Source organism: Kwoniella dejecticola, chromosome 1 (genome assembly GCF_000512565.2).
Source record: "Kwoniella dejecticola CBS 10117 chromosome 1, complete sequence".
In the NCBI taxonomy this organism is placed as follows: Eukaryota; Fungi; Basidiomycota; class Tremellomycetes; order Tremellales; family Cryptococcaceae; genus Kwoniella; species Kwoniella dejecticola.
This window is the reverse complement of record NC_089301.1, coordinates 1,209,318-1,227,073: the sequence shown is the minus strand read 5'-3', so window position 1 is coordinate 1,227,073 and position 17,756 is coordinate 1,209,318. Positions and strand designations below refer to the sequence as shown.

The 17,756-nt window shown below is 48.1% G+C and overlaps 5 protein-coding genes across 5 annotated transcripts; 4 read left to right on the top strand and 1 right to left on the bottom strand.

The window, feature by feature from the left end:
• Positions 1-216: 216 nt before the first annotated feature.
• On the top strand, positions 217-1,744 carry I303_100470 (uncharacterized protein; the record flags this gene model as incomplete). The annotated part of the gene is made up of 6 exons (XM_018403841.1): positions 217-405; positions 577-737; positions 799-896; positions 955-1,049; positions 1,127-1,316; positions 1,383-1,744. 6 exons carry the CDS (start codon positions 217-219, stop codon positions 1,742-1,744), a joined length of 1,095 nt encoding a protein of 364 aa, XP_018266495.1.
• A 474-nt stretch (positions 1,745-2,218) lies between these two features.
• I303_100469 (uncharacterized protein) lies at positions 2,219-5,627 on the top strand (the record flags this gene model as incomplete). Its single annotated transcript, XM_018403840.1, has 12 exons — positions 2,219-2,243; positions 2,332-2,468; positions 2,584-2,688; positions 2,829-3,074; positions 3,204-3,527; positions 3,637-3,715; positions 3,784-3,997; positions 4,082-4,247; positions 4,314-4,505; positions 4,591-4,767; positions 4,831-5,009; positions 5,090-5,627. 12 exons carry the CDS (start codon positions 2,219-2,221, stop codon positions 5,625-5,627), a joined length of 2,382 nt encoding a protein of 793 aa, XP_018266494.1.
• Positions 5,628-6,793: 1,166 nt separating this feature from the next.
• Positions 6,794-9,977, top strand: I303_100468 (uncharacterized protein; the record flags this gene model as incomplete). The annotated part of the gene is made up of 7 exons (XM_018403839.1): positions 6,794-6,925; positions 7,034-7,166; positions 7,243-7,331; positions 7,392-7,545; positions 7,600-8,489; positions 8,542-8,708; positions 8,771-9,977. 7 exons carry the CDS (start codon positions 6,794-6,796, stop codon positions 9,975-9,977), a joined length of 2,772 nt encoding a protein of 923 aa, XP_018266493.1.
• Positions 9,978-10,687: 710 nt separating this feature from the next.
• Positions 10,688-12,103, bottom strand: I303_100467 (uncharacterized protein; the record flags this gene model as incomplete). The annotated part of the gene is made up of 6 exons (XM_018403838.1): positions 10,688-10,725; positions 10,871-10,962; positions 11,052-11,190; positions 11,316-11,807; positions 11,868-11,908; positions 11,985-12,103. The coding sequence occupies 6 exons, from the start codon at positions 12,101-12,103 to the stop codon at positions 10,688-10,690; spliced, it is 921 nt and encodes a 306-aa protein (XP_018266492.1).
• Positions 12,104-12,623: 520 nt separating this feature from the next.
• Positions 12,624-17,335, top strand: I303_100466 (uncharacterized protein; the record flags this gene model as incomplete). The annotated part of the gene is made up of 12 exons (XM_065968122.1): positions 12,624-12,919; positions 13,001-13,435; positions 13,524-14,182; positions 14,249-14,381; positions 14,450-14,756; positions 14,814-15,188; positions 15,257-15,591; positions 15,663-15,710; positions 15,779-16,040; positions 16,132-16,354; positions 16,426-16,858; positions 16,981-17,335. The coding sequence occupies 12 exons, from the start codon at positions 12,624-12,626 to the stop codon at positions 17,333-17,335; spliced, it is 3,861 nt and encodes a 1,286-aa protein (XP_065824194.1).
• Between the last annotated feature and the right edge of the window lie 421 nt (positions 17,336-17,756).

The window sequence follows — 17,756 nt, the reverse complement described above, 5'->3', positions numbered from 1 at the left end:
AAGCCGGGTGATTTCAGTTGTCATGTCTCACTTTCCCCATGTTGAATTCCATTTCACGTCCATTTCATCAAAATATACATTGTTGCTTCAACACACGTTTTATACCATTCAACATCTTCTGAACATCATCTCACTAATCTCTACCTGAGCACCACTAACAGTCATCTGAATCTCTACATCAACTCGGAGAAGATCATCTAGTCTGCATAGTCTACGATGCCGCTCGGATGGCTACTTAAACCGATAGCTCTCGCCTCCACTTTAGCAATATCAACTTTGGGGATACTCTCGAGGAAATACCAACGAGCCAGGTTCTACTATCACCTCACTCTGTATGTGTCTACGCTAGGAGCACTCAGTGTCTGGGGAGTGATAGTTAGTATATTGGCTACCATAAGTGGACAAGTGAGTCAAGTCGAATCGAATCAGATCAAATCACGTCGTATCATGTACCTTTGACCTTGCCACCCACACAAAACATTTCCATTGCCCTTTCTGCCAAACCCTGCTAAGATCAAGCTGCATATCCATGTGTGTATCGACGTGGTGCTGACGCTGATGGATGGTACATAACAGCGGTTGAATATCAATTACCTTGTGGCCCGTTCATTTTACTTGACATGTTCGCCCGCTGTCGGGATATCGTTTGAAGTGGAAGGCGAAGAACACCTGAAAGGGCTGTTGACGGCCAGAGGAGGGAGAGAACAAAGCGCTGTACTAGTAGGCAATCATCAAAGGTATGTTAGCTGGCAGATCACGTTTCGGCGTTGAATCAGAAAAGCTGATGCGGAAGCGCAGTTTCCTGGATATACTGTACCTCGGACGAATATTCCCTAAGAGAGCAGCTATCATGGCTAAGAAAGAACTCAAGTATACACCTGGACTAGGACAATTCAGTATGTGCAGCTAGGATATTCTCCAGGCACATCAGTCAGCTGACATGTTTGATCTTAGTGTCGTTATCCGGAGCTGTCTTTGTAAATAGATCGAATCGGACGGATGCTCTAGCTGCTTTGCAAGCTGCAGGAGAAGACATGAAGAAGAAGGGGGTGAGTCCCTGTCATATACATGCTCCATCTGGGCTTGAATGGTACAGGCAGTAAGTAGGCTGATACCCTTCGTTCAGGTGTCCTTATGGGTCTTCCCGGAAGGAACGAGATCGTCGTCCGCCGAACCAGCCTTGTTACCCTTCAAGAAAGGCGCTTTCCACTTAGCGGTCCAAGCCCAAGTACCTATAGTCCCGGTCGTAGTGGAAAACTATCATAGGTTGTTTGATGGTCGATCAAGGTTTGAAAGCGGGAGTCTGAAGATAAAAGGTCCGTCTCCCATCCTTCACAGTCGCAGTTCATGCTGATAATGGGGTCTGGCTTTGCCGCAATCAGTTTTGCCTCCTATACCGACTATCGGACTTACTGCTAGCGACGTGACACAATTGTCCGAAGATACGAGGGAGAAGATGTTATCTACTCTCAGAGACATTTCTGAACCTGGACCGTCGGCAAGCAGATCCCCTATCACTGCATCTCAAACGGATACCAGACAGCCTGAACAATCGCCCGAAACGGATGGAAATCTGGAGAACGAGAAGAAAATTGTTCATCTCGATATAGCGCAATCGAGCGATACGGCCAAAGAAGAGGATATGGTCAGCCGTAGCTCGAAGAGCGGGAATGATAGCACCGAGGATGAGATGGACGATGATGCTGTTCTACTCAAACGACCTAAATCCCAAGCTACTGCTTAATAGTATGTGATGTCATCATCCAGTTATGGTTTTGCTAGACATTGAAGAGGACCGATATATCATAGAGTGCCTGTTGCTGATCTAGTGTCGGAGTATGTATGTATGTATCCACGAGACGATGTATGTTGCGACCATTATGCATCGAAAACGGTGTAATCTGGGAAGTTGAGGCGACTTGCGGTTATGTTTTACTTGAGCTTTACTTGATGCCACGTGGTCCCGATTAGCGCATCACCAGCTGCAGCTGCAACGACGCGGTGACCTCAAAGCAACAATGACAAAACGACATGACTCTTCATTCTGTCAGTCATTGTTGCTCTTCGGTCCCCTTACACCATCATATAGGCGACAGACACTCTCAGATAGGGAAATCAGCTTCCTTGCTCTGCTCTGGTCTGATCTGACATTCTTTCTCGTTTGCGCGCGGTCAGCACACCTCGAACGACCAAATAGGCATCCAGATAATCAGGCAAAATGGCTATGGCACCTCCCCGAAAGGGTGAGTAGGTCTCTCAACTTCTTGGCTGCGCCTGAATGCGACGAATACAACCGCGAAAGCTGTCTGGCTGACTCGATGATGGGCGTAGGTGAGAATTACGAGTTGCGACAACAGCTGAATTCAGAGTATCGCGATAAGCGTGCCGACGCTATCAAGAGGGTGATTGCGAATCATACGATAGGTAAAGACTGTAGTGGGCTCTTCCCTGATGTAGTCAAGAACATGGTGAGTGGTCGCATCGATAAATCCGATTATGATCACCCAAACGCTAGCGCTTGCGAGGGCTCTTGATTGTCCGCATGAGGGGTAGCTGACGGTCAATGATTGGGGTCGAATAAAGCAAACGGACGATTTAGAACAGAAGAAATTGGTTTATCTGTACTTGATGAATTACGCAAAGACGCAGCCTGAGCTGGTGATTCTAGCTGTCAACACATTTGTCAAAGTGAGTCTGAGTCTGAGTTGGGGTCGGAGTCGGAGTCTAAGTCCCGGTCTTGAGAGATGGACTTTGATTACGACCGATATCGTTCAGTTATTCATACATGGCACTGAGGCTGATGATCATTATATTCATTCGATTCATAGGACACGGCAGACCCAAATCCCCTTGTGAGGGCATTAGCGATCCGAACCATGTCTATCCTCCGAGCAGAGAAGATCTTAGATTACCTAGCTTCCCCACTATCGCGTTGTCTGAAAGATGAGAATCCTTACGTCAGGAAGACAGCTGCGCTGTGCGTCGCAAAGGTGTTTGACCTCAAGCCGGAATTATGTGTCGAGTATGGGTTCGTGGAGACTTTGAGGGATTTGATAGGGGATGGTAATCCTATGGTGCGTGACTCATGCCTCTGTAGGCTCGAACCTAGGATGAAATACGGCAGAAACGACGCCGGCGATGACATTGACACCATGATGATTCCCGAAGATGTCATATGCTAATGAATCGTACTTGTTCTGCAGGTTGTCGCCAATGCCGTGGCTGCTCTGGCAGATATATACGAGGCTTCCCAGAACTTACCCCCGACACCACCCGCTTCTCCAGGCAGATCTTCATCCCCACCACCATCGTCAAAACCAAACTCGGAATTATTCATCATTGACCCGCCGACATTGACTAAGTTGCTTGTGGCGCTGAACGAGTGTTCGGAGTGGGGCAGAATAGCAATTTTGAATACTCTGGCAAGGTATAAAGCTTTAGATGAGAAGGAGAGCGAACATATTTGCGAGAGGGTTATGCCGCAGTTTCAACATGTCAACGCGGCTGTGGTGCTTGGTGCGGTGAAAGTGAGTCCTATCGTTTCGTTGTCACCACAATCACTTGTTGCTATCTCCCAATCAGCTGTCCTCCTTTTGGATTACAGAGCAAGAAAAGCTGATATCGCGGATCGGATAGGTCATTATGATACATATGAAGGCTGTGACGAGGGAAGATCTTATCAAATCGTTGACTAGAAAAATGGCTCCTCCTCTGGGTACGTGAAAATCCACAATTTCGACGTCTTGAGATTCATTTTGTGCTGATTGACGTACACGCCTGCAGTGACCCTTATATCGTCGCCGCCTGAAGTACAATGGGTGGCTCTGCGAAACATCAACCTGTTACTCCAGAAACGACCTGACATTCTGGCAAACGAGATGAGGGTGTTCTTCTGTAAATATAATGATCCGCCTTACGTGAAGGTTGAGAAATTGGATATTATGGTCAGGTTGGCTAGTGAGAAGAATGTTGATACATTATTAGGAGAGTTGAAAGAGTAAGTGAGGAAATATATCATCCGCCACCTTTGACATCGGATCGCCCTGCTCGTTTGGTGTGCTAACCCGGATACGTCGCCCAGATACGCGTCAGAAGTCGATGTGGATTTCGTCCGAAAAGCAGTCAGAGCAGTGGGACAAGTAGCTATCAAGATCGATGAAGCTGCCGAGCGATGTGTGAGCGTCTTGATGGAGTTGATAGAGACAAGAGTGAGCTATGTGGTGCAAGAAGCGGTGATAGTCATCAAGGTGAGTACAGTGTTGCTCATTGTTAGGATGACATTCGCATTGACGGAAACCGAATGTGGTTCGCAGGACATCTTCCGAAAATACCCTCATTCATATGAAGGTATTATCCCGACATTATGTTCGAACCTGGAGGAACTTGATGAGCCAGAAGCCAAGGCTTCGTTGATTTGGATCATTGGAGAGTACGCAGAGAAGATCGAGAATGCCGATGAGCTGCTGGGTACTTTCTTGGAGACTTTCAAGGAGGAGAGTTATCCTGTGAGTTGACATAAACCTGTTAAGCTGGTTCGGTCAGGTTTTCACCGCTCCGAAGGTGTGTCACTGACAGCATGGTTCTTCCCAGGTACAACTTCAAACACTCACGGCGATCGTTAAACTGTTCTTGAAGAAACCTGATGAAAGTCAAGCGATCGTTCAAAGAGTCTTGCAAGCCGCTACTAAGGACTGTGACTCGGCGGATGTCAGAGATAGAGCATACATATACTGGAGATTGCTCTCTTCAGATCCGGCAGCTGCTAAAGTGAGCTGCCTTAAGCTAGCTCGCTCATCTTGAGTCACGCTAAGCTGATTGATGGTGTGTCAGTCTGTCGTCCTTGCTATTCGACCACCTATATCCCTTCCTCAAACGACTGTCCCGCCTGCTATACTTGAAGAGCTCTTGTCGGAGGTATCCAGTCTGGCAAGCGTGTATCACAAACCGGCCGCTACCTTTATCGGCAAGGGCAGACTGGGTGCTGAGGAGATGCAACGACGTGCATTGGAGTGGGTGTCTTGTCCTTTCTCTAAAATTTGCCGACGAATAAAGATGTACAAGCTGATGGATGTATTATTCATTTGGTCAGGCCGGAGGAAGACAACGCGAGAGAGAAGGCACTACAGACCGTAGTTGCAGGCCAACAAGCCGAGAACCTGCTGGATTTCGATTCAGACGATATCGAACCTACTTCCGCTAATTCGTCATCGCAAAACCAATCCTTATCAATGTTCGGCAATTCCTCTTCTGCTTCTGGTCATGTAGGAGCCGGAATCTCATCAGCTACATTATCGAATGTGGCTAAATCGAGTAATCCGCTGGACGAATTGATGGATCTCTTCTCGACTGCTAGTATGACGACCCCGCAAAATCAGCCTCAGCCTATTGCGCCGCAATCCGCTTTTAGCGGTATACAAGGATTACAAGATTCGACTCCTTCCCTGAACAATGATAATACCGCACCAACGCGGCAACAACAACAACCACACGATGCGTTTGCTGGATTGACGGGATTATCTTCTCCCCCGCAAACACTCGGAAGTGGTTCGACGAGTCCGAATCCGCCTCAACAGCAGCAGAAGCAAGGAGGTGGAGGAGCACAAGATGATCTGTTAGGATTGTTTTAGATGCATTAAGGGGTATAATAGCCATTCATGTATATGCTATATGATACAATTTATGATGAACAATACGTATGCGTAGATATGTATATAGCCTATCCCTACGCTCATGCAACCCTTCTAGAGTATATGAGAAATTGATGAGTGGCAGCCACTGGTAATTGGGTAAGTCGATCGATTAGCGTGAAACAAGGTTTGATTGCAGCATAGCAGTATATATCCGGTTGAGTTTGGAAGTTGATCCGACCATCACTCATCCACACTAGCGCGGAATTGAGGATGTACATGTACTGAGAGATATCTATCGTATCTTGCTCAAGAGTGCAGCCTCATTGATTGACCTTCTATTCCGTCTCCAGCCACTGTTGATCCTATCCCACTCTCCCTAATTTCGCTCGCTCACCGTTGTCGGGTCAAAGTACGCGTGACGTAGCATAGCATAGCATATCATGTTGACGAACGACGTTGATCATCTACTTCTCCTCTGATAAACCATCGCGTCACCGTCCTCCTTCCTTCCTGTGTCTTGACTCGACCAACATTTGCCGCTTCTGATCTTACCACACATCACATCACATCGCATGACGTCCACATCCACATCACACGTACACATCCAAATCGTTTGTCTGCATTGCGGCGGACCGGAATCTACATATACATCGTACATGGTATAATCGCTATTCGCTATTCGGTATTCGGTATCTGGTATCTGGTTTTGGGTTAGGTAGATATAGCTGTGTGTCGAATCAGGGTGAGTCCATCGGTCTCCATTCTCAAGCATAGACATGAACATGAATACACTTCTTGTAATACTGCAAACACTAGAGCACTGTATTACTGGGCAGTGTTTGCCACGACCCATCTTCACGATTTTCCCAGCAACAAGACTGGTCGAGCTGATTACAGGATGCTTACTCCAGATAGATCCTGTGTCTTGTGAATCCTTTCATCTGGTCACTCCCTTTCAATCTTCACTTACCACCCTCAATTCGAATCAGACTACAACAGATCAACGCTTTAACCCAGATCCAAAGCCAAGGCCAAAGCCAGGTTCAAAGGTGGAAAATCGAATTTCACCTCACCAGCCTTCCTCTTCGGCTGAGTCGACGTCGGAGTTCGATCTTTAAGTTCACGCTCAGCCTCTCGCCTTTCCCTGCTTAGCTCAGCTCAGGATGTCTTCTTCCGCTTTACTGGAACCTCCGGAAATGGTCGATGGCGAACCCACTTCAAATAAGCTTGAATCCTTAGGAGTAGCAATAGGGGATGGTTCGGCGGATGGGTCAGAAAGAGGTAGATCTCCTATCGTACGTGTCATTGTCAGCCCGCTTGTCTGCGCACACCTTTCGTCAGATTGCAGATAATCTTCGTTCAGCTCGAAAGCATAGCTGAATCGTGATGTTTCACCCTGGCAGATGCACGCCCCTCATCTCGAAATGCTACGTTCGTCCTCGCGAACACCGACTTCAGCTGAGATCGACGCTGTAATTGCGGCTGCCATGGCGAATGCTCCTCCTCCAATACCTGTGCAACCTGAGTTCCCCGAGAGTAAGTCACACTGCTGTACTACATGCTTCTACTGCTGTTGGTCTGTTGCATCCTGGCTGACAGAAAGGGGATCTAGGTATAAATAGATCCGTCACGCCTCTTATGACCAATCTGTTGCCTTCCGCGGTGGGTGTAGATGGGAGAGTGAATCTCTTTGTAGGCAATGTAAGTATTCGATCCCGTACAACTCAGTGGCCGGAAGTAGCTGACTAGCATGTATGTTAGCTGCCATACCGAGTCCGCTGGCAAGATCTGAAAGACCTGTTTAGGAAGGCCGGGACCGTTTTGAGAGCGGACGTGAGCCTGGGACCGGATAATAGGAGTAGAGGATACGGGACTGTTTTGATGGGAAGTAGGGAAGATGCGGCCCGAGCAATAGGTATGTCAGACTTGTCATTCCCCCTAATCTGTCGATGACTGATCAGGGGCATAGACCGCTACAACGGATATACATGGCAAACGCGAACCCTCGAAGTTCGACCAGACCGTCTTCCACCCGAGTATGAACCGCAGACTCACCACGTAGCCCATCCTCACCGACCAGGAGTCTTCGCGTACCACTCAAGTGGACATCCACCGTATCCCATGTCATCCCATCTCGCCCCGCAGAACAGCTGGATACCAGGCCCAAATCGACCGCCGTTTCCTGGTGGAGCCGGCCACTCAGGCTCTCACGGCATGTTGATGTCAGGCTTAGCACCTGCACCGATGGCTCCGCCGATGGGGATCAGCGGCTCATCGCCGATTTCTTCCTCTCAATCACCCCATTCCCTCTATCCCTCAGTCTCTCTGCCTATCAGCGTACAAAACACCGGCGGCCAACCTTATCCTCAGCTTGCAGCGTCTCCTCTCGCCGGTTCTTTGTCGGCGGGAACAACTCCTCTTCCTGTGCAGAATCATATACGGAGAGAATCGCATACACCGTTCTCACACTCAACTTCACCTGATCCGTCCGTAGCTGTGCCTGCTCCTCGAAGCACATCGCCTCGTCCACCACTTGGAGAAAGTACCTCAAGACCTGCTTCAAGCCAAGGCAAACCAATCTCACCTGGTAGAGCTCCTCCGCCTGGCAATTTGGGCTCATTACCGCCTCCTCCATTTGCAGGCGTGTCGACCGTCGTTTCACCTTCCGGATCTCATCAAGCCTTAGCGCCCGCCGGACCACCGTCAACTGGTTCCGAAGGTCTAGGTCGAAGTCCGCCTGCTGTACCCCGCGCGCCTGCTGGAATTGCGCCAATACCTCAGCTCGAAGGGCTCGCTCATCAAGGTATGGGTCTAGGCCCACCTGAGACTCTGCATGATAGAGTCATTTTCGTCTCCAATGTAGGTCGTTCATTCCATTTGCTTTATTGACCTGCTAATTCTGCGATACTAGTTACCGTTGTCCATACAGTGGCAAGATTTGAAGGACCTGCTCAGACCAGCTGGAACGATCATCCGCGCGGACGTTGCTACCGATGCCAGTGGAAGACCTAGAGGATTTGGAACCGCTCTCTTCGCCGAGGTCGAAGATGCAGCTAGAGCGGTAACCATGTTCAACGAGTGAGCCTAATACATTGCGTGACCGAAATAACAACAAAGGACGAGCTGACGTATAAGCGCAGACGAGAAGTACACGGTCAACGCATACGAGCTCACCTTGAGCGACAGTCACGCGGGGAAGCACCTCCAGCGAATGGCTCGACACCCGATCAAATCGGTTCTGCTCTCACCAGTGTCGGAGTACTGTCACCAGCCACAGCATCTGCTGAAGCTCCTCCAGCGTCGGACGATACCGCACCGGACGGTCTCGCCCCTCTAGATACCAGTAGACGAACAAGTGTGCAATCACAGCAAAGCGCGGCAAGCTCGCCAGTAGCGAAATTACCTTGGAGCTTGAATACTTCATTGCAACATCAAACACCCGGACGACCTGGTCCAGGCCCCGGCTCAAAGCAAACGCCGGGTCTTCATCAGCATACACCTAATTTCCGTCAACTGCACCATCCCGGACCGATCTCCATGCCGTCTTTTCCACCTATGGGCGAGCCCAATCCACTTTCTCCTTTGCAAACAAGGGGATTACCACCTATGACACCCTCGATGCCTGGATTCGTCTTCAACGCACCTGTCTATCCCGAAACTCCGCCTTTACACCATTTCATGAACTCGTCTAATCAGTTTGGCCCTTTCTCACCTGGTATACCCGTCACTTCGCCGAACGCATTTGGATATAATCCATTCTCTGCTCCTGGCGCACCGGTCCGATTCCCCCAACCACCCTCTTACCAGGGTCAAGGGAGTGCAGCGTTGGGTACGCCTACGACACAGTCTTTCCCGATGTTGAATGGGCATGGGAATGGAGGATATCCTCATGCTGGTCCACCAGGCAGTATATCTCAGACACTTTTGCAACACCAACAGCAGCAGCAACCGGAATATTTCCCTCCGATAGGTAATGCACCTGATACGCCGACACCGAAATTATCGGCTGCCACCAGGGATGGGAATAGTATCAATATCAACAGCAATAATAATAAGCCTTTGAATGCTAAGGAACGATTAGCTTCGACAGCATCAGAAGACGATTTAGTGAATTCGACGACTCAATTGAATCTGAACCTGAATAATGGGAATGCCGAAGAAGAAGATGAGAAATTCGAGAAATTGAGGCAAATACCGGATAGTCCGAGTGAGATGAGACGGACGTTGAGTAATGGACAGGGAGAAACGAAGAATAGGACGAGTCTAGATGAGAAAAGGAGTAATGATTTCTTGGCTGCTGTAGGGAATGGGAGTGATAGAAGGGCAAGCTTTGATTCGAGGAGGTGATCAGTCTTGGATTCGGTGACTGTGGGAGTATGCGGATAGGGGCAATGGGGATATGGAAATTGCATTTTGCGCTTTGCACTTTGCGTTTTGCGTTTTGCGTTTTGCATTTTGTTCATTTTGATTCTGTATTTTGATTCTGTATATATGTGGATTTGGGTCTTGGGTCGTGGGGTTTTCCTCCGGCTGAAGAAATTGGATTTTCGGTCTTTTAAAGCATAGCATTTAGAGTGATTAATTGGACTGGGTCAAGGCGAATATATCATTCCAAGAGGATTTAGGGCACAGATACGATCATTTGTCGGGATTAGTGGGTTTTGGGCTCGAGTTAGATCAATTTGTTCTGTTTCGTTTTGCATAAGCGTATTGTCATGTCATCGTTGCACCTTTGCATCGTGGCATTGATGTAGGTTTTATCACTTGCCATTTGCGTCCCAATAGAATGCGAAGATGAAGACACAGTATCAGTATACCGGGGGGCGAAACAACTGTATGTTTCATCAGGACAAGATGGATTTATCCATTTCTGGATTTGACAATGTAGGCAGGCTTGTTATTTGGTGTGTTTTGTTGGGTATACTCGAGATTTGTTGGAAGCAAAAATACAACTTTTTATGCTAGGTATACTATATTTGTCCTTCTATACTGTAGGGAGATATTCTATTGATCATTCATGTCGATGCACCACTACACCCTCATGGCTCGTGGCTGTGTCAATGCCTTCCTGCTCGTTCTTGCGAAGCGTCTTTCACTGTAGATCGGATCGAAAGGCGAAAGGCGAAAGGCGAAAGATAGCAATGGGTTAGTGCAAGTCCGAGAAAAAATGAAGTCGAACAGAAACAAGGAGAAAACAGGATGGGAATGACATTTCTCATGTGATGGATTGATCGACTCACACATATATGCTGGATCCCAGCCACTTGGAGAATTGAAATTTTTCAGTAAGGGATTAGGTGAAGTGTTGGTAGTCGATCCTAATGATGTATACCTATGATGGAACCACGTATTCATGGATGAGTCAGCTCTAGGTGTGTTTTTTTCCAGTTTCGAGCAAGAATGACGTGGCTCCAGCCTCACCCTTCATCGTATAAAGAGCAATACGGGACGTTGAGCTCGCGCAGGAAATCCCATACGTCCGCATAAGTCCAATGCAGGACAGGGTGCACGCGTAGGAATTGGGGCCATGAGGGGTCTGTCGGTGCTAGGACTTTGACATCTGTGATCACAATCAGAATGACGTTAGCAAGTTGTTGCCACCTTGTCCTAAACTGCATATACCATACACCATTTTCCAAGGTCAAGAAGACGGACCAGCAATTTCATGACATAAAGCCGACTCACTATCATTCGGATCACCTTTCCTCGTGCCGACTAAAACACATTTACACCCTTTCCCGCCCTCTTCATCATTCAGCCATTCTTCCAGGGCAATCTTCATACCCCCTCCGAACCTGTAGAGATCTAATTTGTACAGCTTCGTACAGCTCAGAACGAATTGATCGAGCTCGGAGAAAGGGTTGGGGGCTGTTATGTATATGCTGCGTATAGGCGGGTAAGGTAGATCGGATTGAGGGAGATGGTGTATTGCGTGAGAGATGTTTTTTGCGGGGATACCGTTACTTGTGTTTTTGTTTGGGGTTGTGCTTGAGGAAGGAGGATTGGACGAGCCTTCCGATGGGGTGTTGGTTATCAAAGGAGGTTGTCGCTCAGAAGAGGACGAAGATGGAGAGGGGATCTGGATTGAGGGATCAGGTCGAGGAAGTAAGGACGTTTGGCATGATTGAGTGTGTCTGGCATACAAAACAGCAGCGTAAATGTGCAGGAGGACGGTGCCTATAGCATGATACACATACTCAGTTGGGTACGATTGTATTGTCAGAAATCTGAGCTTACAGTCTTTTCCTCCGTTAAAAGACATCGCGACGGATTCTTCACTATCGGTCATGCAAGAAGATTAGCTAAGGAGCTCAGTATTTTGGATGTATTACGAAGAAGAGCGTGGCCACTCACCCTAATTCGCTGAGCACGGTTTCTATGAGCACTAGGGCTTCTTTGACTAGACCACCTAGCCTATCGGGCTTTTGGGCTCGTTCCAGGACGTTCAGCAACGATTGCGTATCGACGGACATCGTAGCTGTCTGACTTCGTTCTTTCGAGAGCTAGACTTTCTTGGACAGGGCAAAGACAAGCTCCACCCGTTGATGGTCCCTGGGATCTTCTTATGTGTACAGCGGGCAAGCTACCTGATGCTTAGGTCGCTCGGATGACGGTGTTCAGAGCGTTTTTGACGATTGTTGTGACGAATTTACTACGTATCGGATTATCAACTCTTCTGTCAATCTCGGTCATCATTCGTTCGAGCGGACAAGACCGATCAGCGGACAAATGGAAAAAGGCGCACCGTGTCTTCTCATATTTAGCCTGCCTAATTGACGGCCCTTTTAGCATTAAACCGTTCGTCACGAATCAACTGCATACACAAGAATCCCATAACCAAGTGTGAACTGCTTCTTTAACATCCTTCTTCTACCTCTATACCCGTCATTCTGAGATATACACGCGATTGCACACGCCCTCTCATCTCCCTTCGAAATGGTCAGCAGCCTGTAGACATTGTATGTCTCAAAGGCTCCCCAAAGCCAGCGCAGAATGGCTTCTTCTTCCGCTGGCCCTGGTACAGGTCAAGCAACATCCACCGCTCCAGGAGGCAATGGAAATATAGATGCATCAAATCACGCATCTAGTTCAACTGGACCATCCACCAAAGGACCGAGAAATCCTCAACTTGGTAATGAACCGTGGTTTGCCTATCCGACTCCGACGCCCGAACAGATTGAAGACGAACTACCACCTTATTTCGAGGGCGAGAACGCACCCCTTGGTCCGCTCTTAAATAGACTGGTCAGGAAAGGGTATGGGGATCTGCGGTACCTCTTAGCCGAAGTGTGAGCTGCTGTAACACATATAGCGTGTACTGGATTGAACAGGGGTGGACAAGCTGACTCGAGAAACTTGGATTTCGCTAGATTACCTCCATTATCGGCCAAACAAAAACCCAAACATATAATAAACTACGCTACCACCACACGTCAAGCCCTCCTTAAGTATCTAGCTGTCCTAAGATGGAAGGCAGCTGTCGATGTTCGCTCTTCTTCTGCGGCTGCTAGCTCTTCTTCTTCGGTCAACCATGCGTCGAATCAGATAAATGGACCAAATGGGAATTTCAATAATTTCCCTACTCCCCATTCAAACGGGGATGATACCTCGCCGGCATCCGTGTCTTCCAATAATAAGGGCAAAGGGAAGGCCATCATAGGCTCCGGGGATAATGAAGATGTACTTGTCAAAGGCAAAGTGACGGATTCCAGGCGGTTAGCTCAATTCATGGAACACCAGAACAGACAGCATGATGATGCTGTAGTTCACCTACAACACGTCACTAAATTAGTGGAATCTCTCAGGTGAGTCTGCGCTGATCATTCCCAGATCAGGCCTAGGCATCCTATCACCATTGGTTGGAGTCTGCTGCTGACTTCCATGATCTGGCAGGGAGCGCAATCCCGATTTACTCACCGCTATCGCGCTCTTGACGACCGGGACATACAATCGACTTCCCACGTCTATAACCGAACCATTCATCCCCAAACCGCCTCTCACCAACTCCGCTATCCTCAAATTACTGAAGAGGCTCAACAGACACATCAAGTATAGATTACGGTGCACAGAATATATACCGCCGGAATTGGTAGTTGAAGGTATAGAAGATGGACAAGTGTATTTCACTGGAGGTGGAGAGAATGGTTGGCGAATACGGATGACGATTGTCGGCTTCGGAGTAGAAAGTAAATGGTGGTTGACAGGCGTCGAATGGCGATGGCGGCATCGAGAAAAAGGTGTAGATGATCCTGGAGGCGAGTCCGATGCTACAAAAGCCGGCAAGATATTTACGGGAGAAGAACGGCAGAGTATCTTGGATCTAGCAAATTTGGAGATATTACCGCCTAGAGATACAATACAGGAAGACATCCAAGCGAAAGAGGTTAGCCAGGGCACAGGACAGAAAACTCAAGGGGATCAGGTCGGTACTGCTGTTGCAGTCGCGCCGGACGGAGCACCTATTCAGAAAGTGCCGGTCGATGGTGCAGGACCGGAAGCAATCAAGGATCAGGTGGTGGATGCACCTTTGGTTCGAATTTATAATTTCATCCGTGAGTCGTTATTTACGTTACCTATGGAGTCATTACTCCAGAGCTGATAAGCGCTCATGATTGTAGAACATTTATCATTGTCATATCAACTTGAGATCCTGTTCACCCAAGCTATGTCGCTGAGTGTCGGGAAATGGCGAAATCAGTTGCGAGTGGAAATTGACCGAGAAACAAAGACGCTAAAGGTGAAATATTGGATGTGAGATTACTCTTCACTTGTATCACAGGCTCATCATAGCACAGCGCTGAAATGCACGATCTTAATAGTCGACCTCGACCGGCAGTGATAGCTCAGCAACAGCAAGCAGCAGTCGGTAAAAGGCCACCTCCTGCAGCCAGTGCCGGAGCGGCTCGTTCACCTCTCGTTGGCGGTATACTCAGCATCTCTCTGAACGAAGCGAACGTTTCACAGAATGAAGCCGACTCTTTCATCGCAGATATAGCGTCGGGTGGACTGACGCCTAGTGAGAGAGTGCTCAGCCTTCGTCTCGGATTGAGATGGGAGGTGGGCGAACTGGGCGCAGGAGGTGGCTTGAGAGTGGGAGATGTGATGGATGGAGGCGTACTTCAGATAGTGAGTCTAGTGAAAGATCGTCAAGTTGCTCGGAGAAAGTCTAATAGCAGACTACAGGACCCCGCTTCACTGGACATGGAAACCCTAATTTTGACCTCTGCTCGCGCTCATGCCGCCCATTTGACAAGAGTTCAAGCTTCTTCATTGGTATCATCGCCGAAATTCATACTATCCTTACTCAATCAACCTACATTACAAGAGACAGAAGATCCAGACTCATCATGTCCGCTCACACTTCGCATACCTCTGCCATCGCGGCTGAACGTCTCCAGTCTGCTCATTGGAGTATCCGCGTACAGTGGTTATGTCGAGATCGAAGACGACGGAAGTATAGGCAATGAAGCCAGAGCCAATCGGGTAGAACTGGCCACGAAGAGTATCAATGATGGAAAGACTAGGTTGGTGGATGATATAGGCAGATTGACCGTTGCTGTGAGTCATCTGATAATCGAAGGCCATTCCCAGGCCAGAGCACCAAGCTGATCCTTACTCACAAACAGATCGTCATGGAGAATTTGGAGGATCAAATGCGACAATTAGGCTGGAAACCGATAAGGAGATTAGCGTTACGTTCGCAAGACCTTGCCAAAGTCCAATTACACCCTGCAACGACAATCCTCATACCTGTCCTATCATCACCTGCATATTATTTTGTGACCAAAGTTACACAAAGCGGTCTAGCTTTTGAGATGCTCAAGGTCATCAAGGTGCCCAGCGAGAGCGGTATGGGCATCGGGATGAAGTCCGCTGTAGACGATAGAGTACCGCTTGATCTGGAGAGGTTGAGATCGAGAGAAAAGGGTAAAGAGGTTGAAGCAACGCTGAATACATCACCGTGAGTTCACTCATATGTTCACTCTGTCTCGTACGTACAGGTGTAACGGCTGACTGTATCCGTGCGAACAGGTTCGAGATCGGTAATAAGGATTTGAAAAACCTCTTCATATACTCCAAGTGAGTCGAAGTGTACCGCGTCACGCCGCTAAACCTGATGACAAGGACTGACATGAAAACTGTCGTAGTGCTCTGGTCGCACAGACGATAATTGAGAATCAACTGAAAGAACGAAACATCCCATTCACCGCTCAGTATCCCTCGGCGATTCAGTCCAGCTCGGGCGCTAGCTCGACACGGTCGACTTCCGCACTTGCAGGAATGGTCCCTACCATCTGCGTAGACGTACGGGATCTACTGAGAGATGGGAAGCGAGGAGCAGCAGTGGACGTCGCGATGCCTAAAGTCGGTATGCAAATCGAGAACTGGTGGACTGGGGGAAGATGCGAGGTGAGTTCTAGATCTTCGCTCGTTCCCATATGGCTCGAACGTTGAGGGAAGATTGAGATCGACTTTTGCTGATGCGCGATAATCGAATCAGGTAACAACGATTGTTCGTCTACAACAGCAATCGTCCATGGCTCAAACACCCACCACTTCCAGAGACACAAGTACCAATTCAAGTCAAGCTCATTCGGAGGATATTTCTTTCGATCCCGCTTCGTCCATCGTGAAATTCAGAGCGAAAGATATCGAGCGTTGTGTACCTGCTTTCCTCGAACAATGGGAGAGGTTGAGCAAGGTCATCGTGGTTGCTGGAGAAGGTGAGTATTGGGCTTTCCACCTCAGTCTTTTTGTTCTGATTTTGCCGGCTGACCACTTTCGCATTTCGCAGTCAATCGACTTAACAAGTATGCTGAATTCTCCGATATCAAGATGCTCTCCTTTGACCTGCGTACAGCGACTCTGTCTTATGCCAAGGAATACAAAGCTTCGATCACCTATGTACCGGTTGACGATTCCTACCAAGTCCTCTTATCGAAAACCTCCGCCCAATCCTCATCATCCCCATCAATATCGACTACAAACCTCGAGGACAACAACCCTCATGAAAGACTATCCTCACTGCTCAGTGCTAGATTGACCGAATTGGCATCTACGCCTTTACTAGATGTACCGAAGGGAGCCGTTGGGAGGGAGTTCTTCGGGTTGTTGAAGAACACTTTACCGTTCTTCCAACAGGTCAACCCGCTCAAGGGAAGGGGATGGGAATTGATAATTCTGGATATAAGGACGTACAGGATTTTCAAGGATTACAAAGGACGAAGGTGAGCATCTCTCTTTTTGCGTTTACATTTGCATTTACGTTGGAATATGCTCCGCCCCTCATTCTGTTCACTCATGCTTTGATGATGAGGGAGTACTGATGTATGGTATTCTGTTCTGGTAGGTATGCTCTGGATGTGATACTCATCCCTGCATTGTCGCATTACTTGATCCAATCGTCGTCCAAGCCTAAAGGTCCGGATCGTAGGCCCGACATCGAAATAACAGGTCCGATAACCGAATTACCATTAAAACAAATTGTACCGCAAATATTTGACGCTCTCAAACCTACAATCCCTTCTTCATCTTCCGCTGCGCCCGCACATGGTATAGGCATAGGGATACCGCCACTCATCAGATTGGACAGGAATCAGAGTCTGATGTGTCGAGTGGACATGATCGAGAGCGTCTTGAGCGAATTGGTCGATCGGGTCGATGATCATATTGGAATCAAGAGAGATCAGGAAGGCTCAGCTTAAGGCAAACAAATAAGCAGCAAAGAGATTCGATGAGAACCTGGGGAATTCGAGCGGCATTGTACGTATAGCTTTGTATCTGGTTAGTTGGTTCTTGCATGGCATTGTCACCTTTGTGAACAAGTGAATAAATATCCATCCTTGCGAACAGCAGATTCCAGAGTGCACCTGATTGTTATTCGCAAGATACATGTCTATGAACAGAAGCCAGTATCAATATTTCAATGTGCTGATATTGAGCAAGGTTGTTAGAGCAATGGTGAGGTCATTACTGCTATATATCTTGTGATTTCTCTTTTGTGCCGCTTCTTTGTGTCACAGGCAAAATCGTATATCTTCCACCTCGTTCTGCACTTCCCAACGCTTATACAGAAAGGATAAAGAAGCACGAGCAAGTCCAGAGTCTCATCTCCCATTCACATCG